The sequence below is a fragment of the Catharus ustulatus genome, chromosome 3, assembly GCF_009819885.2.
Source record: "Catharus ustulatus isolate bCatUst1 chromosome 3, bCatUst1.pri.v2, whole genome shotgun sequence".
Classification (NCBI taxonomy): Eukaryota; Metazoa; Chordata; class Aves; order Passeriformes; family Turdidae; genus Catharus; species Catharus ustulatus.
In genome coordinates this window covers 99,518,450-99,545,862 of record NC_046223.1, presented here as the reverse complement: position 1 = coordinate 99,545,862, position 27,413 = coordinate 99,518,450, and the positions used below count along the sequence as shown (strand labels likewise).

The 27,413-nt window shown below is 36.6% G+C and overlaps 1 protein-coding gene across 4 annotated transcripts in view; it reads right to left on the bottom strand.

The window, feature by feature from the left end:
• SNTG2 (syntrophin gamma 2) overlaps positions 1–27,413 on the bottom strand; it is a 218,087-nt gene that overhangs the window by 104,906 nt on the left and 85,768 nt on the right. The window contains exons 2-7 of one of the 4 annotated variants that reach the window (XM_033056798.1): positions 24,030–24,167; positions 17,629–17,651; positions 12,903–12,954; positions 12,758–12,815; positions 2,778–2,821; positions 2,629–2,670 (exon numbers count right to left, since the gene is read on the bottom strand). In XM_033056798.1, coding sequence (XP_032912689.1) covers positions 2,629–2,670; positions 2,778–2,821; positions 12,758–12,815; positions 12,903–12,954; positions 17,629–17,651; positions 24,030–24,167 — 357 coding nt within the window. Of the gene's footprint in view, positions 1–2,628; positions 2,671–2,777; positions 2,822–12,757; positions 12,816–12,902; positions 12,960–17,628; positions 17,652–24,029; positions 24,168–27,413 lie in introns of those variants that run through there. The other 3 variants (XM_033056799.1, XM_033056801.2, XM_033056800.1) reach the window with 3 other exon arrangements.

The window sequence follows — 27,413 nt, the reverse complement described above, 5'->3', positions numbered from 1 at the left end:
GTATTAACCCCAATGAGTTTTAAGTCTTTAACACCTGTGAGCCATATAATTACGCTTCAGCTTCAGGTTTGTGAAATAAAGGTTTTCTGAGTTTGTGCCGACTGAATGCACTTCCTCACATCCTGCAAGGGTGAATCAGCAGCCATTCTAAAAAAGGAGAAAATAAGAGCAAACTAGGGAAAAAGTCTTAACAGTAAGGAATGCCATTGTGAAACAAACAAAATAAAAAACTGAAAGATTTTTGAAAACATTTGTTAGAGTTACAATTTAAAAAATAAAATAATCAGACCACAAACAAAGAGAATAAATCCATCAATTCAACACCAAATAACAGTAAGAAATATATTTGCTTCTGCTCCTTAATGGCTTATTACTACAGCTGGACTAGAGGAGTAATTCAGAATGTCTACCTTTGCCAGCTGCATCACTTTTAGCAGTCCATGGTGGGTTGACTCCTATTTTCCCCCATTGGCAGGATGGGAGAGAACAGGAACAACAAGGAAGAAAACCTTCATGATAGTTTCCTGATAAAGACAATTTAGTAACTTAAATAAAGACAAAGGTAAAAAACAAAATAAATTATGCAAAGGAAATCAGTCACAACCTTCTGATGCCCATCCAGTCTCTGAGCAATGGCTGCCTCCTCCAGAAAACACTTCCCACAACTTTTACTGCTGACCATGACGTTATATGGTATGGAATATTTCTTTAGTCAGTTCAGACAGGCTTTCCTGGCTGTATCTCCTTCTAGCTTCTGGGCCACCCTCAGCCTACTCATTGAGAGGGGAAAAACTGAGGAAAGGAGAAGTGTTGGTGGCCTACAAGCATTGCTCAGCACTAACAGACACACCAGTGTGTTACTAAAGCTGTTTCAGTCAGGAACAAAAATACATCACCATACTGGCTGCTACAAAGAAAGGTAATGTAGTCTCAGCCTAGACCCAGCACACAGTCCCTTGGATCACACAGTACAATTTGTAACCTTGAGTCAGGTGTTTGTAAAAGAGGCCTTGAGCACCCAGAATGTAAGCAGCAAGAAATGCCTTCAAACTGTATTTATTGCAGCATGGTGTTTCAAGAGTCCCACTCTGAGGCAGATGGCTGAATATGTAAGAGACCATGGTGCCAGATGCCAAAAGAATTACTCAATAACCTTTGACAGGCTTCCATTAAGTACATGCATTATGTTAACAAGGTTGTGTAAACTTGAACCCAGAGTGCATTAAGGATACCCAAGCCTCATTGATGAGTGTCCTTCCAACAGAAATGCTGGAGGACCTCTCATTTAACCTGAGTGACATTTATAAAATAGGGCATTTTTTACAGAGACAGAAGATGTAGTTATGATTTTCTAAAAGTTAGATTAGTTCTCCATCCTTAATCTCCTGCTTTCTGGACAATTCCCCATAACCACTATATTACTATATTTCTAGCTTAATATATTGTAACATGCTTAATATGTTATACATCTTCTTCAGTAGTGTTTCTGGTTCCCAGACCTTCTTTTCCAAAGAATTTTCTTCAAACTGAAAATACACCATATTCAAATAAAGAGGACTTTACTCAGCCATTATTTGATAAAAATGCAAAGACATAATTTAGATAAAAGAAGAAATAATAAATCTTCTATTTTCTCAGGAATATTGGTAACAGTCCACCTTATCTCATAGAACCAGCTCTTTCCTCTACTGCCTGACACATTCGTCTAACCCTGATGCATAGTAGCAGGCTGTGGTAGTAGCAGTTTTGCTTAATGCTTCTACAGAATTCCCACGTATACAGGGCAAGGGGCAGCACTATGCATTTCTCTTTCATTCCATGTCTCTGTTGTGTTACACTGACAGTTCTGGAGCACTTCTTGGTTTTCACAAACAATCCTTAAGGGAAGTAATTTGCCATTTTGTGAAGAGTAACTTTCTGGAAGTTTAATTTTTTTTTTCTGTGCAATAACAATACAAGCTGCAGGAGGGCAGCTCACCAATACACAATAGATCTAACTATGCTTTGCTGAGACTGTCTGTAAGACAGTCAGCTTGATGGTATTAATCAACAACAAGAAAAGGACAGCAAGATCATGCAGCTGCACTTTATCTTGACCTAGAGAGAACACCTTCAAGTAATAAAAGCAAGTTTAGTTCCTTTGCCCATGTAATTTCTGCCTTGCTGATAAGACTGTGAAAGCCCATGTCATTTATGGTTTCTACAGTGCTATTCTGAGATACTGTTTTCAGTGAATCAGCTGATAACTGCCAATAAACTGGCAACAGGGGGCAATAATTTTTATCTATATGGCCATGCACTGCAGGCCAGAAAAGCACTGCACATCGAGTGAATGTGAACTGGCTTTGTCCTCACGTAGTCAATCTAATAAATGAAGCAAATCAGTAAAACCTGACCACTATTCCATGGATTATTGTTACAGGTTAGACCAAACATTGTGGTAAATTTTATTTCAAAATAGAATTAAATAACTGGAAATGTCTTATAATCAAACATCTGACAAACCTGATGATAGCACTGTCTTTATAGCAAAAAAGAGTAAATTCATTTGAAACAAGGCAAGAGACAGAACAGTTTGGATATAAGATATTATGTACACCAATAAAAAATCAAAGTGGAATGACTTACCACTTCTTCATGAGTAGCACTTTCTACATTTATACCATTAACCTAAAAACAGATACAATAGGAAGAAAATTATTTGTAATGCAGTTATTTACGGAAATAAAATCAAGTATGAAACAAACGTCTGTGGAAAAAAACAAATGTTTACTGACCTGTATTATTGCATCTCCTATAAATAACATTCCTGTTTGTTCAGCTGTGGGATTACAGAAGGATTAGATTTTAATTGATAGTAGCACTGAAAAAAAATGCTATATTCTCTTCCAGCAATTGCTTTAATGCACTCTTTGTAATGCTATTTGAAACTGATTTGGTTGTGAAAATACCAATGGCACAGCAATCAATATTCATCAAAAAAAGGTAATAGATTCCTATCAATTTTAAACAAATTAAAGGAGCTACTTTCCAAGCATAAAGAACTTGTTTAGTATGGAATATTAATGTCAATTCTCACTAACGAAGGATTTCACTAAATTATGTGGAAAATGTGATTCACACTTTTCATTATTCTTCCACAAAAGGGAAACAGGAGTTTCTGAAACTATTTAGCAATTCCTTTCCTCCTGAAAAAATTTACAGAGACTGCTGTAATTAAAGAGGTAGTGACTAGAATTTAATACAATTCTTTAACATGAAGTTTGAGTTCATTTTGTCCCTAATAGCAACATCATTTCAAGCTACAATTTCTTCCTAGCTTACAGAGTTAATGAGAATAATGTCACTGAATTTCAAACAACTCTCCATAGTCACAAACAATGACATTTTAAAAGTATATTCTCTAACGTTTAAATTTTAACTTCTTTTTTTTTTTTTTTTTTTTTTTGGTTGGAATTTGAGGAGGTTTATCTCATGAAATGCATTAATTAATGAAAAGAAGGCTCTTATCCTGAAAAGACTGATAGTATTAAAGAAGGTCTACCAGCCTTATACATGACCTTTAATGTCACAGCTTGAGGCTTAGAAGAATGCCAGAAGAATGCCTTCAATGTTAATGAAGACAGTATTAGGAGAAATGAAAATAGAAGTAAAAAAGAAATAAAAGACTGTATAGAGTATTCCTGATTTCTGCAATTTAGCTGTTGCTGCTGCAAATGTACCTGTGTTACAAAATAGCATTTTTTAAAAAAGAAGTTGTTCATAACTCTTTTGGCAGATGAAAGATTATAGTTCATTAGTCAACACTCAGGAAATATTTCACCATTTATTTTAAAATCATGATACAAGTTGCAATGGAGAAATTTAGAGAATTAAAAGAGAAATTTAATGGAATTAAAGCAGTTAAAAATTGTCACAAAGCCATCTGAGGTAGGCTATTCTGGGTACATACATTGGTAGAGGTGCTGAACCTTAGCTTGGGCATTTACATACTAAACACTAAACTGATATTTGAGATGTTAGTAATACATACACCAATAATGAAAAATGTGAACAATTTTTAATTCAGTGCTTATGTTAGGGCCATTGGGCTGTTTTAAAAATGTGGAAGCATTCTTGAATTGGAGATAGAAGGAAGAGGGTGAGTTTGAAATTCCAGTTGTGGCAAAGCAGAAAAGGATGAATTCAAAGGATGCATGTCTTGTCCTCTGTGGCTGACTGACTCAGAACTGAGTGGAGAAATTTTAAGCATGTTTGTACCAGCAAGTTGCCATGGTTCAACCTCAGCTGGCAACTATTTACCAATCAGCCGCTTGCTCAACCCTTCTTTCCAACCCCATTCTTCTTCTCCATGCCAGCCTCTAGAGATGGGGAGAAGACTTGAAAAAATAAAAAAAACAAAAAAAAAAACCCTCATGGTTTGAGATAAGAACAGCTTAATAACTGAAGTATACTATAATAATAGTAGTGGAAAGGAGGCAGTGTGGATAAAACCCAAAACAAACAACTGATGCACAGTGCAATTCCTCATGCCCTGCTGACAGATGCCCAGCCCATCCCTAAGCAGCAACTGGCAGCTCCCAAACAATTCCCTGCAGTGTATATTCCAAGGATGATGTTCTATGGTAGGAAGTATTTCTTTGCTGTGGAATGTACTTTTGGCCAGTTTGGGTCACCTCTCCTGGCCATGCTTGCTCCCAGCTTCTTGTGCACTTGTTTGCAGGATGAGCACAGGACAGTGAAAAGTTCTTGATTTAGTGAAAGCACTATTTAGTTACAACTAAATTAACAGTGTGTTATCAATATCATTCCCATACTCAATTGAAAACATAGCACTGTACCAGCTATTAAAAAGAAAATTAATCCTATCCCAGCTGAAACCCAGGATACAAAAGACATGTGTGAAGAGGTAGAACAGAAGAGATCCTGAATCAAGACCCCTATAGGCAGAAGCAGACCTTGCTTAAAAGCATTGCAATAGTCCGTGAAACCGGAATCAGTGTAGAACCTGGAAAGCAACCAAACAAGGAGAAACACAGGGAGCGTGCATCCTCAGCCTGCTTCAGGAGGCAAACCCTAGTAAGCCAATCCTCAGATATTACTCTGCCTGTGTGGGGGTCACAGCAGGATTCACGTTCCCACTCCCTGCAGCAAGGCAGACATGTTTGCTCTTCAACAAGAACCAGTCAGCTGACGTGTGAGCCACAGATGTGATGAGGACAGCACATGTGGGCAGCAGTAGTGCTGCTTTCCTGTGTTTTCCCTGTGTTATTTGTCAAAGCAGCTTCTGCTTTTGGGAAGCTCAGTTGGAAACAGCACTACAGGAAAAAGCACAGTAAAGAAAGACGTGAAAATGTAAGAGATAAATTTGGAAAGAATTTCTGTAAGAGGTGAAAACAGAAAAATATAGGGCAAGCAAGCAAATCATACTGAACCAGAAAACATTTGTGTGAAAGATGAGATCCTCATGGAAGAGCACATGATGAATATTTGCGGGCAGGTAGATAGGTATTACCATTTTCCTGTATGTTCATGTACCTTTGATCCGCTGCATAAAGACACAATAGCCCAGTTGTGCAACATTGTCTAAGACTTCTGAGAACACATAGACTAGTATTCGTGCAAAAACCACTAAATTCTAGACAAAGCTAAAATTATTGAAATAGCACTATATAATAGCTCAAGGCTTAAAAACGAAAAGCAGTGATATGAAAAGGTATAAAACCTCAAGGAAGAAAACCGGGTAAACAGAGGATTGTAACTTGGCAGCACAGAAGACAATTCCCTTCCAAGGAGCAGTGGAGGCTGAACCTTTCCCCCAGGACTGTTGACTGCCAGGTCAGCAAATACCCATTGCTCATTCCACAGGGGTGATGAATATTGCAATATCCCCAGCCACTTCATGTGTGTTAGTCAATAGATTTTATAGTTTAAGAGCACAAAGCAATTATATCCTGCTTGCAGAGTTGGAAAACAATCAAGGCTGTCCACATAAGTAAATGAGAGAAGGATCCTTATGTGGTCAATACCAAACACTCTGTGAACTGAAACAAGCACAGCATTGGGGACAATCAGAGAACTTTCTCTAGAAGTGCATTATGCTACATACCAAACCAATAAACTGGGCACCTGCTGCTGCCATCGTGGCTATGCTTGTATGTCTGTGATGAAAGACTTTGGGTTTAGTCAATGATCTATAATTTAAAATCAATGACGATTACAAAATCAAATTGGAGATGGTGTGTCACTACAATACAGAATTTACAATACAGTTTCAAAATATATTAGAAATACAGTGTCTGGAAAAAGAATTTGGAGACAAAAAGCCAGTCCTGTTTTTCTAGGGTTCATTTTAAACCTGAAGACAAGATATCTATTGATGTTTTCATGAAATCACATTCTCTCTACATGTCAAAAACATTAAGTAAAATCTTCCCCACTGTGTGGAACTTTCTCCCACTGGCAACATCCTCATATACAAAGGTGCTTATGAAAGACTGCTCTAAAATTATCAGTCACTATGTGTAAAATGTCGCAATACTAAAACCAAAATACTTCAAAAAGAGCTTTGGGCTACCATGGAGCATATAGCCTTTTTCACCGAAACAATAAGCACAACATTTTCAGAATCCAGTTTGCCCCTTGAAGTTTTACTTGAAATAATATTTTAGAAGAAGTGTATTGAACATGTCCAGAAAAAAACTAAAAAGAAAATAAGCACAAAGTACTGATAGCAGAGACATAGCAGGCTGTAAAAGAAAATGAGGCATGTGTTACAATAAATACTGCTACCTCATCTTTATTCTTCATCTTAATTATCATTAAAGAGGTTTGATGCTGATTAAATGCTGTGCATTGATTAAATTCAAAAGTACAGTAATTTCACGATTATAAGCCACACCATTCTGACTAAAATTTTGGTCCGAACCCAAAGTGCGGCTTATAATCAGGTGCGGCTTATATATGGACAAAGAACAAAAAGTTGCTGTTCTAGTTTGGAGGACAGGTGTCTGCTGAGAAAGGCAGGAACTTCTCTTTGAAATGGAGAATGTAAACCCCCTCTCTCCAAATTACTATAATTTGGAAATCAAGGGGCTTTCAGGCAAAAATATGGGAATTAGGAATAACAGTTATTTTCTAGGGAAATCAAAATAGAAATACAGCACTACAAAAAAACAAACTCCAAACCCTGACAAAGTCAGAGTACAACCTGACACCCTTTCAGGCAGGGTGTTGGCAGCAGTCCTGTTCCATGGTGGCTGCATCCTCCTGCAGTGACAGATGGGATTCAGTTGAAGCAGTGCTCCTGTACAAGGTGCAGTTTCCCTCTGGAGGTCCAGTGGTGATGTGGAGAAATCCGGTTTTCCACTGGAGTCCAGTGGAGAAAGGGGCTACCTTAGTGTCCCAAAGCCTCTGTTTTTATCTTGGTAAGAAATGTTGGGCTCTTCCCCCTGGCTGGAGTAACTTCCAATCGGATGAAGTAATTTTATCAGTCACACAGTGGGACTCAATGGGCCATTAGCAGACAATGACTCCCTGGAGGAAGGATGGGTTGTGAAAAGATAAAGAACAATGCCCAACCTGGTTTCAATGGATGGCCCATTAGCAGATTATCTGCCATTGAGGTAAGGATCACTGTCCCCACCCTCAAGAGATGGTGATAGAACAGATACCTTTTATCACACTCTGTATTGTAACGTGCGGCTTATAATCAGGTGCGGCTTATGTATGGACAAAAAAACAAAAAGTTGCTGAAACCCAGAAGTGCGGCTTATACTCAGTGCGGCTTATAATCGTGAAATTACTGTAATACTGAACAAAGGAAAGTAGAACCTAAAAGGGCTTATGCTGATGCAATGGTATGAAAATAATCAGTAAAAAACCCTAAAATCTTACTTTAGAGAATACTAGATTTGGAAATTTTTCCCAAATGTAAATGATCCATCATTCTAATCTCAAAAAAAAAACAACCCTCAAACTGAGCCATGAACTATGAAAAATTATTTTGCACTCAGTGAGAAGGGAAAAGAACCAGTAATTCTAGCTTTGTTTTGCTTACTTTCCCCATCCACTATGGCTGAAGAAGAGCTGTATCAAATTTAACAAAATTTCCAAGGTAGTGAAATGGTAAATTTACTGAACAGAGTCTCTGGAAATACTTGCTTACAACTAGCTAATTGATGTACATCTCTATGCAGTTTTCAGTCTGTAGATAATCTGATGTCTTTATATTTTTCAAGATTGGTCACAGTAGATATTTTCACTCAATTTTTGTTGAATTCCTGAATCATATGAGAAACATACAAGGTACTATGTCTCATGACAAAAAATGCTTCTTAAAGCACACAGTTAGCTGCACTGACTTCACAGACCTCTCAATTCACAACCTCAACATTAAATATATGCACAAGTATTTAACTGCATGAAGAAAATATAAAGGAATAGTTAGGAAAATGGATGAAACAAAAAGATTGGAAAAATTAGTATTAAGGACAAAAAAGACAACTTCACCATATCCAGATGTATTTTCCTCTCTCTTCCATGAATTGGACATAACTACAGTCATGACTGTGCAGATAGACCTGCTGCAAGCAAAACCTTTAATCTGTGATTTAAAACACAACTATATTAACTCATTTATTGACAGACATTGGACCTTAAATACATTATTAGGTTGAATATAAAAAAAATCCTGAATGAGTGATGAAAATACCTTGCTTTTACTTATTGAGTGATTTTCAACAGCACATTAAGATGTTCTTTCTATTGTTAGGTACTGCCTTTCATGGCCTGTCTAGTCTTTGGAAGGCAACAGTTTAAAAGAAATCCAAAATGTTAAGAATGTTCTTCCATGCTTTCTGAAAATAAGTTTAGATATGGAGGCGTAGGTCCATGAGAAAGAACAATGAAAATGGTAAATTCATCCATCATTAGCTTTCTAATAATATAGAAAAATAACACTGTCAAAGATAATATAAGATTGTTATAAAATAATATTAATGCTAAAAAAAGCCTGAAGAAAATTTTAAGTGATATTAGGAAAAAATGTCCAAAAATTAAACAACACCCATCTTCAATTGTCTTATATTTTAATGAGGCCTTATGTTCTAATGAAGCTGTATGTTCAAAGCTGGCCTTGTATTTGCTCTTCACCTTCATTAGCACAAGGTGTAACAAATTTTTGATCCATGTTGGCTGCCTTATAAACCTAAATACCTCTGTTTGTGCTTAACTCATCCTTAATATTGAACTGGCTAGCTCAGTGGAATGAATCTCCTAGGGTAATGAAACTAAGGTGGATACAGATGTAGGGATTAAAAACATCAGTGGATACAGCCATGCTGTGCAGCTCAATGCAACCTCACATCATGCCCACAGCTTGCTCAGACTAGGCTGGGTTACCACATTTGTACCCTTTTGGCAACTGGAATCAACACCAAAACCCAGAAAGGTATCCATGGAGGAGGTATCACATACAATTTCACACCAATCCATCTTTGGCATGTAAGTGAAACTGATAAAAGCCCTCATCAAACTGATGCCATGTCCTCCAGATGGTCCTGAATGCAGGAGGCCAGGATGTGATATTTGGAGACAGTCTGTGTTTGCAGAGCACATGGTTTTAAGCCAAGAATATTTCAGTTGCTGAATGTCTGGAGTTCATTCCTGTCCTGCCAGGGTATACAGCATCAGTTAGAAATGGTCTTAAAATAAAACAGAAAATTTTTCAACACAGCAGAATGTGAGTTATGGGTCACTTTTGTTACAGAAGGTGGGAAAATGCATTCAAAATAAGATTGTAATTAATTTTGGCTCTTAATGGAGATTGCCTTTTTTTTTTTTTAATTTAACTGGCACAATGAGAACTAACCCTATTCCCCTGGACTTTTTAAAATTTTATTTACCCATTTTCATCACACCTCATGAGCTGAACCGACTGCTTTGTTTCATCATTGCTGCTTGTCTGACTCCACATATTACATGAGCTATGAGCAAAACTCACAGCAGTAGTCAGATTATTGCAAAAGGTCTCACAAAATGAAAAGTTGCATCAGATGAAAATGTGATTGCTAACTGGCTAATTCCGCAACACAAATCAGTACTTTAACCAGTACTTTATTGTTTGATTATATGTGGTAAATCACTTGTACATAGAACAGGGTTAGATTTCAAAATCCATTCATTTTTACAACCTCCACCAGCTAGATTCCACAAACTCAAAGAATCTTTAGTAATCAAAAATGGAATACACAGAGAAAGATAAAAACACATGAAAGCTTGTATACTTTATCCACATAAAGTGTCTGAAGCTTCCCCAAAGTATTTTTAATCGATCTGATGGATTCCCTGTACAACAAATAAACCTGACTGATATGATTCCTGCCCAAGCTCAGGACATTAAGTTACATAGATCTAAGGATAGGACTCTACATTTATTTGACTATAAGCCCACAGTACGATGTGCCCTAAATAAACTGTTAATATGATCATAGCACGTATGAAAAAAATATTACACACCTAGAAACTAATAGCAAATCAGCAATCAATTAGTACAATGTACTACATCTTAAGCCAGTTTCAAAAGGAAAACACAAGAAAAAAAATCCTATATTGAATTACATTAAAAAAAAAAACCCCAAACCAGCCTGAATCAGGCTTATATAACATTACTGAGAAATTTCAACATCAATAATTCTTTTTATATTAGGAGATTATCAACAATGTTGCTAATAGTCTGAAACAACTGATGATTTAGTATATGGGTAGGAAAAAAATCCTTGTTTTGGTAGTGAAATAATTTCCTATGGGATAAAAATTACTCTGTGGCTCATTATATCACTTTACTCTTGAATTTATAACTCTATATGTTTTTTTAAAGTTTGCATTTACTTTTTCTCATTTTGTCTGGCATAGAACTTTTTTCCCTCTGCAATTAGCTTCAGCAAAAGCTTTGGGGGTAGGAAAAAAAAAAAGTAGCCTTTGCTGGAATGGAAGACAGAATCAATAGAAAAAATATAGAAGGCCAAACTTGGTGATGAGTCATTGGAACTAGTAACACTTGCTCTAATACTGTTGAGGAGGATGTGCTCAGGAAAAACTCAGGATATTTTTTATTGTGATTTGCAATGCATTGGGCATCAGTCTCCAGTGCTGAGTGACCAATTAATCTTGTATTTCAGAAATGCGAAGTTATGCTTTCGAACTGAGTTTCTGTGTATGTTTCAGTGAACTTGTTCAGGAAGGAAGAGCGATCTAGAATAACTTAATTTGAAATTTATAAACACAGTGGTCACAGCTGAGGTCAAAATTATAAGAATTACATTTATAAGCACTGCTGCTATGGATGTGATTTTGTGGAATAATGAGATGAAATCTTATTGAAATGTTCATCCTATTTCAAAAACTGAAGCACAGATGCTGTCAGCTGCTGCTTAGGTCAGTATCAATAAAATCATTTATGTGATTTTTGAAAAAAATAAGTAGTACAAGAATAGACAACTAATTATTTTATTTAGATAGCACAAAGGTTATGGAGGTCTGAAAAAGAAGCAATTGTTTTATTATATTGCGGTTCTATCTTTGAAACCAAAATATAGTACTATATTCAAACAAAGTAAGGTTGTAAACAAGATTTTATAGTGTTGTTATATAAAAGGCATTAAATTTCATTAAAAGTATCACAAATTATCAATTATTTTAGGAAATCAGCTCTTTGGTTATTAAGGAGAATTTTACTCATGCACATTCAGGCATTTTATTCAAGTATAGAAAACAGTAAAATGCCTGATAAGAAATTGCTTTGTTATCAGGTAGGTTATTTATTTTCTAATGTTACTGGACAATAAAGCCTTTTTTATTTTTTAAAATTCAATATATTGAAGCAGCAACAAATCTCACTGCTTAACTAAAACCCACTCTTATAGTCACAGTTTCACTGTTATTAGTACCTTGTGTAATGAATGTCCATTGGTGATTTATCTACATTATGATTACACAGATTTTCAGTCCAAAACTTAGTTTTAGATAAACCTGCATCAGTTTCATCTCTCCATCACATATAACACTTCCTCTCATGATATTAAACTTTTTACAGATATTCTGTTGTATGTAAATACATCTCTATTTTGGTATGCATGTCTGTGTATCAATATATATATTATATAAATGGAGAGAGAAAGCACATATTTGTAGAACACATCTTATTTTCCCTTAAATAATATTACCAGATTGTTTTCACTTACATTTTAACACTAGAATTTAGAATCAGAAATGTTGCCTAAATGTCACCTGTGAGATAAATTTGGACATGTTCTCTTACTTAATTTCCAGTTATATTGATACTAGAAGAGTAATAACACTGTGAATATCTGTGTTATTATCTTCTTCCTGTACTGAATAACAGCACCTCTCCCAGATTCGCAAGATCATATATCTTAAAAAAAAGATCTGCAGTATAAGTAGGTTTAGTACTTCGTTACCTTCACCATAATAAATATTACAAATCACTCTCTGCAGGCACCTAGGCACTGTTAGTCAGACCATACAGCAATGAATTATTGTGTGGGGAAAAAAATTGGTTTCTTATCCTTTGTATTTATAAAAGTTAAGCACATCAATAGATTTCCTCTGGCATACACAACATTTTTGCAAGTAACATTAAATATTTTGTTATAACATAACTGGTTTACTGAAGTAGAAACTGATTCCTGAAACTATTAATAACTACAGCACTATATAAGTAAATAGCATAAGTTACCTGCTTGGTCCTTAAATATTTTTGATATGACGACAGGCACTTTGTGCTCAGCACCACCCTGTAAGAGAGACGTATTGACCATGAGATCTCAACACTGAAGTGGTCATACTGAAATTTAAAAGAAGAAAAGAGACATTACCCATACCTTTATGCTTAAGCCCAAGCCACCAACTGGTTGTCTACGAAGTGTAACAGTTCTGTGCTTTAAAAAATTGTAGAAAAAATAAATTTAGGTAAAAATACAATATCTGAATCAGCATAAAAGATGTTCATAGGCTCTCACTTTAAAAAAAATTCTTAAAAGTAGTCTAGAATCTGAGTGATCACTTCTGAAGTATCTTTTAGCATTGATTTAGAGGCACTTACAGTAAATTCACGAATACAAGCCGCACGGAATATAAGCCGCACTGCTGGTGTGTTGGCAACATTGTTGCCTTTGTTAATAGATAAGCCGCACCCGGAATATTAGCCGCACTTTAGTTCGCAGCGAACTTTCACAAAATCGTCATTTAGTAACACAATCGCGGGATCGCTGGGGCTTACTGGCTTACTGCCGACCTCGGAAACATTGTTTCCAAGTGAAAAAAGACACACCCTTTATTTACAAGCCGAAAAAGACAGGAACAATAGTGTGGTCATTTTGTGAGCATTCCCAATGGATCCGCGTTGCCTTTAAACAGCCGCTCAGCCGCGCGGGCAGGCAGCTGAGCTCCGAGCGGAGCCGCATCTCCGTGCTCCGTGCTGGCACAGGAGCGGCCGTTGTAGCCCTTGCGGGCCGCGGGGGAAGCGGCCCCGTTTTAGCCCCCACGGCCCGCGGGGGGAGCGCCGCTCTGGCCCTCGCAGCCCGCGGGGGGAGCGGCCCCGTTTTAGCCCCCGCGGCCCGCGGGGGGAGCGCCGCTCTGGCCCTCGCAGCCCCACAGGGGCAGCGGCCCCGTTGTAGCCGTTGCGACTGCGGGGGGAGCGGCCGTTGTAGCCCTCTCCCTGCGGGCTGAGCAGCTCCCCCAGCCCTCTCCCTGCGAGCCGATTGCCCGCTTCATTGCTCTCCCTGCGGGGAGAGAGGCTCCCCCAGCCCTCTCCCTGCGAGCCCAGCCAGCCCCGTAGCCGCACAAGACTGAAAACGCTTTAAAAAGTACAGAGAAATATCACACACTTTTATCGATCTGCTGAGGTAACTCACCCCAATAACAACCCCCGCCCCTCAGTAACGCCGCCATCCACAGGCAGGCAATAAGCTGTTCTCTGATTGGTTCATCGTCGGAACAACGGGAAACCATGGATTTCAGACTGTTTTGGCTTGGGACTGGACCAGCATGATACTAGGTAAGGGCAGACATCACATTTTTGTCCATAGATTAGCCGCACCGGAATATTGGCTGCATTTTCGGGTTTCCACCAAAATTTTAGTCTTCTTGCTGCAGCTTGTATTCGTGAAATTACTGTAATTAATTCCTTATCACAAAGAGCACAACTTGTGAGTTGTGTATTTAGACTTCAGTATGCTTTTCCATATCTGAAGTGATTCTTCCTGTACAGAAATTTGTACATACTTTTCCTTTGACAAGGGAAAACTATTCGAAGAGCTCAGATATGTGCATTTTCATAGCTATCATACATGCTTATTGGTTCTAACTTTTCAACCAAAACACTCAATATTTTCTAGTCTACATCTTCAGATTTCTGTTGAGGTTTTTTTTTTTTTTTTTCCAGCATATGCTGCAAAACTTCTAGTGATTGCTTCAAATGTTTAATTTTTACATTTCAGATCTAAGTGTATAAGGAAGATAAACCTTTATCAATATTTTTCTAGAGAAACCTATCATATGTTTAACAGTATGCTGAATTTGACGTTTCAATAATGTGCAACTCACGGTGCCTGACAACATAATAATAGCACTTCATCTGTTGAAAATAATTATACAGTTGGTGGGAACTTTTTTTGGAACATGTTGAACAGCAGTGGATAGAATGCGATCTTTATAGCAATTCTGGAACATATAAGATAAAATATTTTTTTTCTTTTTCTGTACATTAGAAATTGTATATAAGACTACTCCTATATGTATACTTTCTGTCTGTTTTACAATTTCACTGATTTGGATAAATACAAATTTTTATTTCAGTAGCCAAGACCATAATATTATAATAACTAGTTATTTTGATATATATAGATATTTCTTTTTTTAACACTCATCATGCAAGACATATGTTCATGTTGACTCAGGGGAAAGTGAAACAAAATAAATCTGGATTTTTGGTTTCATTTTAGGTGGATAAAAATGATACATATGGTAAAAAAAAAAAAAAGAGTAAGAATTTAATATATTTTCAAAATTGCTTCTGTTCTCATGCACACTGTAGTACAGTAGTCTATGCTAAAATGGGAAACTGCTGGATTATGAACATGGTACCTTACACATCAAAAAGTTTATACAATTCAATTTCAGCTGATATAATTCAGTTTCTTTGAAATCCATGCTAACGGAAATTTTTTCACAGTTTTTTTCATCATTTGGAACTGCACCAAAACTTTTGATCAAAATGATCACACTTGCTGACAAAGTCCAGATCCGATCTGAATCAGAGTACATCCCTAACTTTGAATTCAGTGATTCATTCCCAAGAGATGCTTTCCAGGAACTAACAGTTGTCTGCTTACAGTAATCTCACGATTATAAGCCACACCATTTTGACTAAAATTTTGCTCCCACCCTGGAAATGCGGCTTACACTCAGGAGTGGCTAATATGTGAAAAATTTTCTGAAATTTCCAACCCCGGAAGTGCAGCCAAGGTGCCGAGCCCAGCACCTGCCGGTAAAACCCAGGATTGTGCGATTGTTACAAATTGGTTACTCTGTTGCGTGGCGGGTGGAGGCGGGCTCTGTGTCGGCAGCACAGGGTGGGGATGCAGGGGCTCCCTCCTTCAGGCAGCGCAACCCGGGGGTGAGGCGGGGGTTCCGTGCTGCCATCCCCGTGGCTTGGGGGAAGGTGGGGGACTCCTGCCCCTGCCTGCTGCTGCAGGAGCAGGCAGGTCCCCTCCTGCCGCTGCGGGAGCAGGATGGCTCCTTCCCTGCTTTCCGCCACCGCCACGAGTGCCGCTGGGCTCCATCCCTGCCTGCCACCGCGGGGCAGTGCCGGGCTGGGGCGAGCGAGCCTGGCGGCAGCGGCGGCCAACCCCAAGTGGCCCCGCCAAGCGGCAGCACCAAGCTGGGCCACCTGGCCCCATCGGCAGCACCAAGTGGGCCGAGCCCACACAGCCCGAGCCAAGCCAGTAAACCCCATGATCCCACAATTCTGTTACTATTTGGCAACTTTGTCGCTGCGAATGACAGAGCGGTTTATAATCAGGTGCGGCTTATGTACGGACAAAGAACAAAATGTTGCCGACACCCGGAGATGAAGCTTATATTTAGTGCGGCTTGTAATCGTGAAATTAATGTACTTAATTCTTGTTTTACTCCATCCATATTACAGCTTGAAAATAAACTATCCTAATATATCCCATCACGATGAGACAATGGAATAAATATTTCCACATTTTAGTTTGCTTTAGCATGATCATACAACAAATAGAAAGCTGCTATGTGGATAGCTTTAGCCATTTTATTAAAAAGACAAGCAGGCTACTACGTATTGACATCTTATACTTTCAAATAGAGAGAACATGCATTTTTACATGATTGATAGATAGCCCTATGAAGCAATCTAATAGTATAACATTGGTATAATCTTGATATTTCTATTTTAATAGTGTATAGCATTGCTTATTACATAGGTTAAAATATTCCTATTTAAGGAAGGTATTAAACTTGTACCTAAAGGATTCCTACAAAATAATTTAGTAAAGGCTATCTTTAAAAATGCAAAAACTTTCTTCTTTTCAAGATGTTCAAATTGCGAAGCAAAATGATAAAAGTTGAGCATGATTAAATATGATCATGATCATTTAAAAAAATTTATTTCAATTCTATGATCATATATAATTTGCTATTACTAGAAAAGCATAACTTTCTCGCCCTGTTTAGCTTCGCCAAGGAAACATTAACAGCTGTTGTCAGAAAAACAACAGACAGTCAGCTCAGCAGACTTTAGGTCTGAATCAATCCTGAATTTGTTATGTAAGGACAAAATTTCCATGACTATGAGATTTGGACAGTAGCTTTGCAAGAAGAAAATTCTACTCCAAAACATCTTGCCAAGACTGAACTGCAATATTTGTGGGAACATAAACAAATTTATATTTTTGTGACATTAATGTAATGCATTTATGCAGCTGAAAACCCATTGTATATATCACAGTCAAACATACAAACAAATTACTTCACTTTTTGATTGTCTGAAGCTTAGATATAATTTTTTCTTTCCATACGAATTTATTTATGGTTTTAGAGTGAAGTGAGACAGACATTTTTATCAGTGTTAAAAAATTAAAAACACAATACTATAGTTGACTGTGTAATTTTATTTAATTACAAGCAAGGAAAACTCTTCAGACGGTCTTACTAATTATAAATCTGGACAGCAAAGCTGAAGTTAATTTTTTTTTTCAATTAACATTTTTTTTGCTTTCTAACTAGAACTTTGTTTTGTTTTGTTTAATAGCACCTGAACTTTCTGGAAAGTATTTATTCTCGTGGGTTCCAAAGCTCTTGATGTGTACTCTATAACAATCACTCATTACAGGTGTGCTACCATACAGAAGTAATTATGTACCCCTCATGGCACAACAGCCTGTTTTGTATCATATTTCTAGCAGATTAGAGGACAAAGTAGTACTCCACATAAAATTTCAGGATGCATTTTAATAGACAGAATAAGTAATAAAACTGTAGTTGACAGAATACCAATATGAAATACTCCTATCTTTTTGAGACCTTTTATTGTTGCAAGCTGTCAACTGGTGAGGCAGAAAATTTCAGGAAATCCAAGAACGATGGCAGACAGGGAATATATTGAAAAGTAGATACAACAGAAAATTTTATAAAAACCATGGAAGACACAGACACCATTCAAAAGAACATTATGTCAACAACTGTATAGAGAAGAGATATTTGGTAGCAGGTACTTATAATAGCTACAATGAATAATATAGCTGCAAAAAAAAAAATCTATACTTTCATTAGCTGTGAACTGAATGACGCTTTCAAAAGTATTGGGGAGAACTATATGGTCAAATATCCACCCATCTTTTAGGTATGAGGTAGCTCTACACACAAGGCTTAGTAGATTCTGTTTAAAAAAAAAAAGACTTAACAGAAAAGTTTATGTCTGGGAAGGTCTTTCTTGTCTTGGTACTTGTTCATAGGTAGTGATACACCTGGAGCTTAATGGGCAACATGAAAAGGCAATTGCAGGGCTTATTTCTGTAACTGTGTTTTAGGAGAATTTTATATCCACCAGCCAATGCCTACCTAATACATCATTATAGTCAGGTTGTTAACACTGGCACTTATGGTAAGTGATCTCTCATTAGAAAAAATATTGTATCTATTTCTCTGTCTGTCTATCTATCTATCTGTCAGAATAATGTACTTTGAGGATTTCAGAAAGCGATTCTGCTTGAAGCACTCCAAAATCATTGATATAAAGTGACATTTTTGAAATGTCAATATGTACAATATTAAAGGACACATATATTTATGTGTATGTGTGGCTTATCAAAGTTGTGATGTCTTTCTTTTATCTTGTTGCATAAGTACGTACTCACTCTTAGCTGGACCCTTTCCACATTTCAGGAAGAGATTTTTTTTTTCAGGGATATTCAAAGTGTCCTTTGCATTCTTCTGTTCTGTTACAGTTATCAGCCTTTTATTAAAGCTACTTATTCTTCCTATCTTTAATAATAAAGTTTTTATATCATGTTGAGAAATATTCATATTTATTTTGTGATGCAAACTTCTAACTGTTCTCAGGTTGGCAGCAAGACAAGCATATTATCTGTCCTAATAAAGTTCCTAAGGAATTACTTGATAGCTATCTTCTAAGTATCTAGGTCAGCTTTCCAGAGAAAAGAAAATAAACAACAAACGGTTAAATAATGTATTTTCACCATAAAAGTGATCTTAGTTTCAAAAGGAAGATTCTTAATCATTCACTTGATGCTTCAAAAAAGATAGAAAAAAATAGAGATTGCTCATTATTAGTGTTTTTTAAAAAAACAATTTTGGACTAAAATACCTCACCAGCAATGGTAGAACAGTCACTGGGAAAACTGCAATATTAGCAGCTCCTTAGACAGAAATTTCCTTGGGTTAAAAAAAAAAACCAAAAAACAAAAAAAACAACTTTTACATTTTTTTGAAGATCTGTTCCGTAGAGGTTTTACAAAATAACATTCTTCTGTGTCCTTATTAGCATCTAAATTATACAGGAAAAGCCATAGAAATCTCATCAGAGATTTAAACAGTATTTTCAGACACGTTTCTATTATTTAATCAACAGAACAACTTATCTGGCTGCTTTTCTTCCTTATTCACCTACTTTGCTTCATTCTAAGACACAACTTGTGCAGCTGGAACACTGAGTATCCAGCATGCAAAGACTTTTGTTATACTAATTCTATTAGACTCAAATAAGCCTCTGAGGAGTCTTCTTCCAATCAAGATGCCGTCCACCTGCATTCAAAACCTCTTTGCTTGACCCCTCACCAATTCAAAGACAATTCAGCTCTGTGAAAGGGACCAATTTTGATGAAAAACCAGATAGATTTCTGATCTTTTCCTTACAAAAATGAAATGCAAAATAAAAAAAAGAAAATGCTTATGAAAAGAAGAGAAGCATAAAACTGTGGACTGTCAACAGGAGAAGGATGAAGCAATATACATGGATGAAAAACAAAGAATATTAAGGATGAGGTACTGTATGTAAGAAATTAATTTTAGCATCCCTCTCAGCACTTGTGGATACATCCTGTCTGGGCCCCTGGACCTGTGGATGTCAGGTTTGCTAGGTGTTCTCTAACCCAATCCTCCTTGACCAAGGGAAAGTCTGCCTTCCAGCCCTGAAGAGGCTGAAGGTTACAATTTACTTGCTGCCCTGCTGCTTCTTGTTCTACACTGAACTTCACAATCTCATGGTCACTGCAGCCAAAGCTGCCTCCAAACTTCACATCTTCAAGACCCTCCCTATTTTTCAGTGACAGGTTAAGGAACACACCATTCCTTGTGGGAGCCTCCACTGCCTGTGTCAGGAAGTTGCCACCAATACTTTCCAGGATCCTCCTGGGCTGTATGTGCTTCTCTGAGTTGCTTCTCCAGCAGTGTCAGGGTGGTTGAAGTCCCCCACAAGAACCAGAGCCTGTGGCTGTGAGGTTGCTCTGAGCTGACTGTACAGGGTGTCATGCACTCCCTCCTCCTGACCAGGGGCCTGCAGCAAACACCCACAACAGAGTCACCTTTGCTACTCTGTCCTTTTAGCCTAACTCCTAAACTCTCAATTTGTTCATCATCTACCCCAAGACTGAGCCTGACACATTCCAAATGTTGTCTCACAGAGAGGACAACTCTTCCACTGTGGTTCTGATGCACCCATACGCTCTCCTTAATCCTTAAAATCTGAACACACCAAATGTAACGCCAAGTCAATGAAGACTTACTTAGAGCACTAGAATTTGCCAAGTCTGAATATCTGAAATGTGCTTTGATGGAATGATTGCATGTTTAGCAAATAAATATAAATAATATATTTATAAATAGTTATATAGACAATTATTTTTATAAATGTAATATTATATTAAAAAGCACTGCAAAATATTACTTCCCTAATTATCCTCAAATTCAGAAGGATTTTTAGAGATACTTAAAAGCAGCTTGTCTACTGTGAAAAAATTGAATACCAAAAAAAAGCAGCTGATTTTACCTTTTTTTTTTCTATATACACCATGTTTTTCTCTCATTACTCTCTCTTCCAAGTCTAAGATTGCACAAAGAAGTGAAATGGGCTGAACTGTCATTAAATTGCAGTAAGCCAGGTATAAAATTTCTCATCAAAGGTGAAGCTTTCTCAATGCTTAAAAGTAGCACTTAAATGAATGGTAGATGACAAAATATGAAACAGGAATAGACCTAGATGATGGTAGTAAAAGGTATTTTATAGTAAGAGTCTTTCATCCTTGGGTATAATCCCTATTGCTGAAAGTCCAACTTATCACAGTAGCTCTAGTGATCACTGATGTGTTTGCCAGTCTTCAGTGCAGCTAAATATGCACAGCTGCAAATCCCATCCTCAGTGTTCCTCAGGATTAATGAATCCATGAATAAAAGGGAGGCTGGAAGCAAATACATCCCACAAACGTCCCATATAAGTGGTTGGAGAAAAACAATTTCCACAAGCAGAAACAGAACTTTTCTTTACAATAATTTTCCATTCAAACATCCTACCAAAGAGGAAAAGTCATTCTACACATAGTTTTTTTTCTTATCCCATGCATGTGAGGTGAGTACAAAAAGAAGGCAAAAGTTATTTCTATTTTTTTGCAAATGAATTAGTTTGATGAATGGCCATGTGTAAAAAAAAGATTAACTATGAGTATCTGAGAATGAAAAAGTACAGAGAAAGGAGAATAAATCAGTAAGACAATGTGATCATTTATGACTTCTATAGCATTGCCTTTCAGGTTATAATTTTCTATTAATATCTTGAATCATATAGATCAGAGATAAAAACTATCCTCTTTAACCATTTGAAATATAAAGTATTTATCACTGGAATTTCTGTCATATAACTGTAATTGTAAAACTTACCAAACTCAGTGCTAGAGAACTACCAGCTATTTCAGCCTGATTTCAAATTCTGCTTTTGAACTCCTATGTACTAGAAATTTATACAAAGCAAAAAACAAGTGTTGACAGTGTTGTTAACAGTGTTAACAACAGTTACACGAATTGAGTGTAACAATATATCACATTACACTCAATTTGAGTTCATATTAAATGCTAGTTGTCCCGAAGTTTTTATTTGGTTCAAAGTATAATGCAGAAAAAGATGAGTTATGGTCATGAAGACAGTCTAAGCCATTTTTCTCATTAGAGTCTGACAACAGAATCCTGCAGATAACACTTTCAGAAAGGGACCTTTGGGAGATTTTTTAAGCGACACAGAAAAACAGACCCTTAAAATGTAGTTTTCATAGTCTTCAGTAAGAAAACTTATGGAAAATAAGGATAATGTTAACAATGTTTTCTAGGAAAGGGCATCTTGGCAGGACTGCCCACTCTTATTTCTCAATAGTATGAGGCAGGAGAAATCCCTTCTGAATAACTATCACACCTAGAGCTATGTAATACTTTGCAACTTTAACCTAAATTACCACCTGAAATATACTTACTCTTAATTTAATTATAATAAAATAAGAATTCACTTACTTTCACACATTAACACTACATCTCCAACCAGGAAAAACTGTTTCTCTTTGCCACAGTGATCACTACTGGTGATGAAATACATCCAAGGAACTTGGAGTCATTTTGTATTCGGTGGCTGCACATCCCAGCTATGCTTGCTCTGCAAGGTCTGTTACTTCCCAGAATTTATTTCACAATTTAATTCCTTAAATATTGTCATAGCTTGTCTTCCTGCCCTGTCTTCCATCAGGAAATACTATTTAGGGTGCCCACAAAATGTAGGAGTAAAAGGCATCAAAATCAACCCAAATCTTGATACTAAAAGGAAGAGGCAGACTTGGGTTGTTTGGGGTGGCTTTTTTTGATGATTTTGGTTGGAGTTTGAGAATGTTGGGTGGGAGATGTACTGCTGTGTTTTTGGTGTTGATCAATACATGCACAGATTTGATAGAGTGTTTTCTCAGATGCAACAACTTGTGCTGATTCAATCCAGAAGTAACCTAGGACTATGTAGGATATAATTTTGGTTCTTTTTCTATGAGATTCATACACAAGGCACTTATACACCATTGAGTCCACAGCAATCATGTATAATTACATGCACGGACACCATATACTGAAGTCACATTATATTTTGCTATGACTCTTGCAACTGGTTTGCATATGACTTATCAGCATATACCGGCAATGCCTGGCATGAAAAAAAAAAAAAATTAAAAAAAAAAGTGTTTTTCATGCTTCTCAGTGAAGCAGAAAGTATATGCAAAGCTGATGAACACGGCATATACTTATCACAGCAAACCAACCAGAAGTGGACATGCCTGCCACTGATTAACCTTTCTGAAAATTTTAAAGAACAAGTCATGTTCCACAGAATTCCATGGACAAGTACATAATGTTTCAAATTGCTAAAAGCTATTTCAGATTATTTTATGTATGATATTAAAAAACTTATTTAAATACTTACTGCAGCAGGAATGAAATATTTACATATTATAGAGGCAGACTCTTTAACATACTCATATATACACACATGTGCATAATATGCTTTTTTGCTTCTAATTCTTAGCAGAGTATCACAAACCCACTTGACAGTGCCAGATTTTAAGTTTACATGAAATGTGCAGTACAGCAAGCGGACAGAAACACTCTCCCTTGGCCCCCTTTGTGGAGGCTGCTATGAAATCTGCACTCTAAGAAACACCAGCAATATTAATGAAATTGATTTTACTCAGTTAAAGTATAAGTATTCTAAACTCAAGAAGAGCACTATTTATATGAGAAAATTAAATACATTACTCATGGATGTTGATAATCTAGACACCCTTGCTGTACTGCTTATGCAAAATGCCACCAATTTACCTAGTGACATTAGCAAATGGTCACACAGAAGATTTCTCTATAGCTTAGAGGCACCACAGGCTTTGAAATGCAGCATAACTGAATTTTGGTTAAAAAAAGCACCACATACGTGCTGGCACTGACTAAGCTCCATCTGTGCCTGAAAGAAAATTACAGTGAAATAAGTGCCTGTCAAGTGTTCTCTCAGTCAGCTCAATGTCCTTGAACAGACATCCTGTCTGATGCACAAATGAAGAAAACTTTGGTGTATCAGTTTACTCTTCAAAAGCTTTCACTGGGAAATACTTTTTCCATTTCTCCCTTAGTTTATATTTGGTGGAAGAACGCTTTAATTTTAGTATTTATAGACATTTTTGCTTCTGTTAAGATTATAAATATCATGATAAAGTATGTATAGCACTGGTCCAGTTTTTACACTTATGAATGCAGGTAAGCACAGAAGGCCCAACAATTGATAATTACTTGTATTTCTGTTACCCAATAAAATAGTTTGCACTCCAGTACAATAAGGTGACCTCTGCAGAAGACATTAAAGTGCACAGTCAAAAGCACAGAGATATAGAAGCACTTACATTTGCACTGTGATCACTTCCACTAACACAGATGACATCTTGTTTTTGAATTGTTAATACCTCTTTTGTAAGCTTCAGCCGGATGTCATAAGCATTTTCAGATACTTCATCATACAACAATGCAATACCAGTTTTAGTCTGCAAAAAAGAAAGGCATACAAAGGAAATTTACAAATATGAACATTTCATAATAGCAAATAATAAGCTGTATCCCATTCAATAAACAAAAAAGCATACAAATGAGCATTATTTACAGAAAGATGAAAATTGGTTTGCTTTTCAGTCTTCAAATGGATTAGACATAAAAAGCCTCTTTTGTACTGGAAAATACAGTCCAGGTGGACTTTGAAGTAGACGTTAATATGCAAAGTGTAAAAAAATAATTTAAAAAATTTCTCCATTGTACTGTCCCACAAAGAAATGGTGCCAATTAATGATGTGCTATTTGACTGTATTTATACAAAGACTTATGAAAATGTCCTAGAAACAGATAGGTATGTATAAATGTATGCGAACACATTTTCCATTTTCAGCTAGGAGTGGGGAAGTGAAATATTGTTCCTGTCTCAAAGATGTTTGTTCCACTCTGTCAGAAAAAGAACTGTACCCTTCATAAAAGTTGCCATTAAGATAAGGAGTTCTGTTACAGTAGAAAACTATTTTTTCACATTGTAAAACACATAATCAAACCCAGTTGTTAAAGAATTTATTTTATTTTATTTATTATAAGATTAACATACATTTCTTAAGTTACATCATCACTGGACTAATAATCAGTAAACTCTATAGGATAGTCAACTATTTGGTATAAACAAGGTTTTCTCCATGAGTAGTAGAAAAGAAATTTTATTTTAATTTCTGGTTAATTCTCTTAAATTTCCCACTAACATTCAGTGAGATATTTTCTTAAACAAAAACTGCGGTATTAGGACTTCTTACAGTTATTTGTCAAAATATGCAGGCAAATGAAATTTCTGCTCTTTACATTAACTGCACAGAAGACAAAAACACTTGGCCTGAAATGAGTGATCATATTTAAAAGTACTATTTGTTTATTAATCTATATTTATAGCACCATCAGAAAATCAAGTTGTTCATCTATATTTTCTTAAATGGTAGACTGTATAAAAAACAGAGTAGTGGAATTAAAGAAGAAAAATGTACTATGTACTGAATGAAAGCTTGAGGGATTTTAAAATAAAATTAAACATGAAAAATTAGCTTAAAAATATTTCCATTTCTCTAAAATTAGAAGGTCTGTGGTGACTGATAATAAAACCTTTTGGTCTTTAAAAACAGGATCAGCTTAAGCTTAAGACACTTAAACTTAGTGTAGCTGTATGCTGCAAGTGAATGTCAAAACCTCCCTTATAGCAGAAATAGGAAATGCAGACAACAATTAAATTACTTCTGAATGATATGCAGAGCAGTTGCTCAGGTAAATTGTTCATGTAGCTGGGCTATCCCTGGGCTCAAAGCTATTGTCTCCATGTAGGTTACTTCTGCCATTTAAGACACTGAGCTGTCTTAAGGTATCTGAGTATGTAGAGCTGACACGAGTTTTTTGGGATATCCAGGTCCTTTTCTAGCTGGAGGCAAGACCAAACTTCCATGTTTATAATAAGAAACAAACACTGGTTATGTCAGCAGACATCTAGATGTAGGTATCTTCAGCCTATAACGCATGTCACAAAAGGTTTACAGTACAGAAATCACAGAACAGCTTAACCTGGGAAGGTCCTTAAAATCATCTACTTCCAACACCTTGGCAGAACATCTTCCACTAAAACAGGTTGCTCAAAGCTCTGTCCAACCTGGCCTTGAGCCAGGAATGGGACATCCACAGCTTCTCTGAGCAACCTGTTCAAGTGCCACACTATCCTCATAGTGAAGAATTTCTTTCTCATATGTAACTTAAACCTATGCTCTTTCAGTTCACAGCTATTCTGCCCTGTCCCATTACTACATACCCTTGTACAAAGTCCCTCTCTGGCTTTCTTGAAGGTGCTCTTTAGATAATGACATGCTGCTCTAAGGTCTTCCTGGAGCCTTCTTTTTCCAAGACTGAAAAACCCTAATTCTCTCAGCCTGTTTTTGTAAGAGAAACCCTCATCTAAGGCAGCTGTTTAGAGTCTGTCCAGGCAGCAGTGAGCAACAGACACCTCCAAAGCATGATTATATCTGATCTCTTTTATATATCTATCTAGAAGGGAACAAATGAGTCATAGCTCTCCACTTTGAGTTACAAGGTAAATACAAATAACAATTCAAATATAAGTGTCTAATTGTGGGCAGACAAATCTATTCAGTATTTGCTGGATATGTCTAAGGAAAAGAAAGTTCAGTCATGGTATAAAGCCTTAATCATTCTCACTTGTTTGGAATCTAACATTTCTTTATTTTTCCAAGATTTTTAGTCTTTTCATATTTTCAGCATGTGTGAATGTCTTATCAATACATTTTTGTGAACGACAACATATGAAAACTGTGCCAGTACCATCTGCCTAAAAACCATGCTGCCAGCAGGAAGTATTTCCAAACAGTAGAACTACAGCCTTGAAAAACCACTGACCCTGAATTTTACTGCTGTTCAGATGCTGTGCATCACTGTCCCACCTGGACTGGTGACCCCTGTCACTTTTGCTGTGTACCAGAGCATGCTTTACAGAAACACAGTGAGAACAGAGCTCTGGGGCACTCTTTATACATCTTACACCCAGAACAATTCTCTGGCTAGAAATTATTACATATGTTTAGAAGAAGCACAATGAAAAAAAACTCTGAACTGTCATTTGTAACAGATGATCAGGTAAAAAGTGAAATATGTGGAGTGACTTATTAAATAGTTTAGTATTTCCATCACACTATTTCAATTGAAGTCCGACTGAAGCTCATCTATTACTATTAAAATCCAACACCTACATTGCACTTCATCTAACTCCTGATGTGATCCAAGATGACATGCAGCAATACCTTATTTGCTTCCAGAATCAATAAGATTAATCTGGATTTCTCTCAGCCTTTCAAGTCAGCTTTTTTTAGACCATTATAAATGGCTTTGAATCAAAGATCAGCACACTCCCTTGTTCTCTCTTTGTGTGAAAGAAATGGCATACATAACTCTAGTGGGCAAATCCCAGTCCAGACAAAGGGTTTCTTCACACAAGGACCTTTAAATGAGAACTTAGTCTTTGTCTGCATATCTCACATTTTTACTAGCTATGTTCATCTCTATTTCTCATTTAAAAACTGTCTATAGAGTAGCCATTCTAGAAAACTGATATCAAAAACTGAGGACTGAAAAGTCAAAATAACTCTCCGAAATTATATAGACATCATATGTTTTGTAATAAAAAGCATGTAGAAAGCTCATACGGAGTTGCT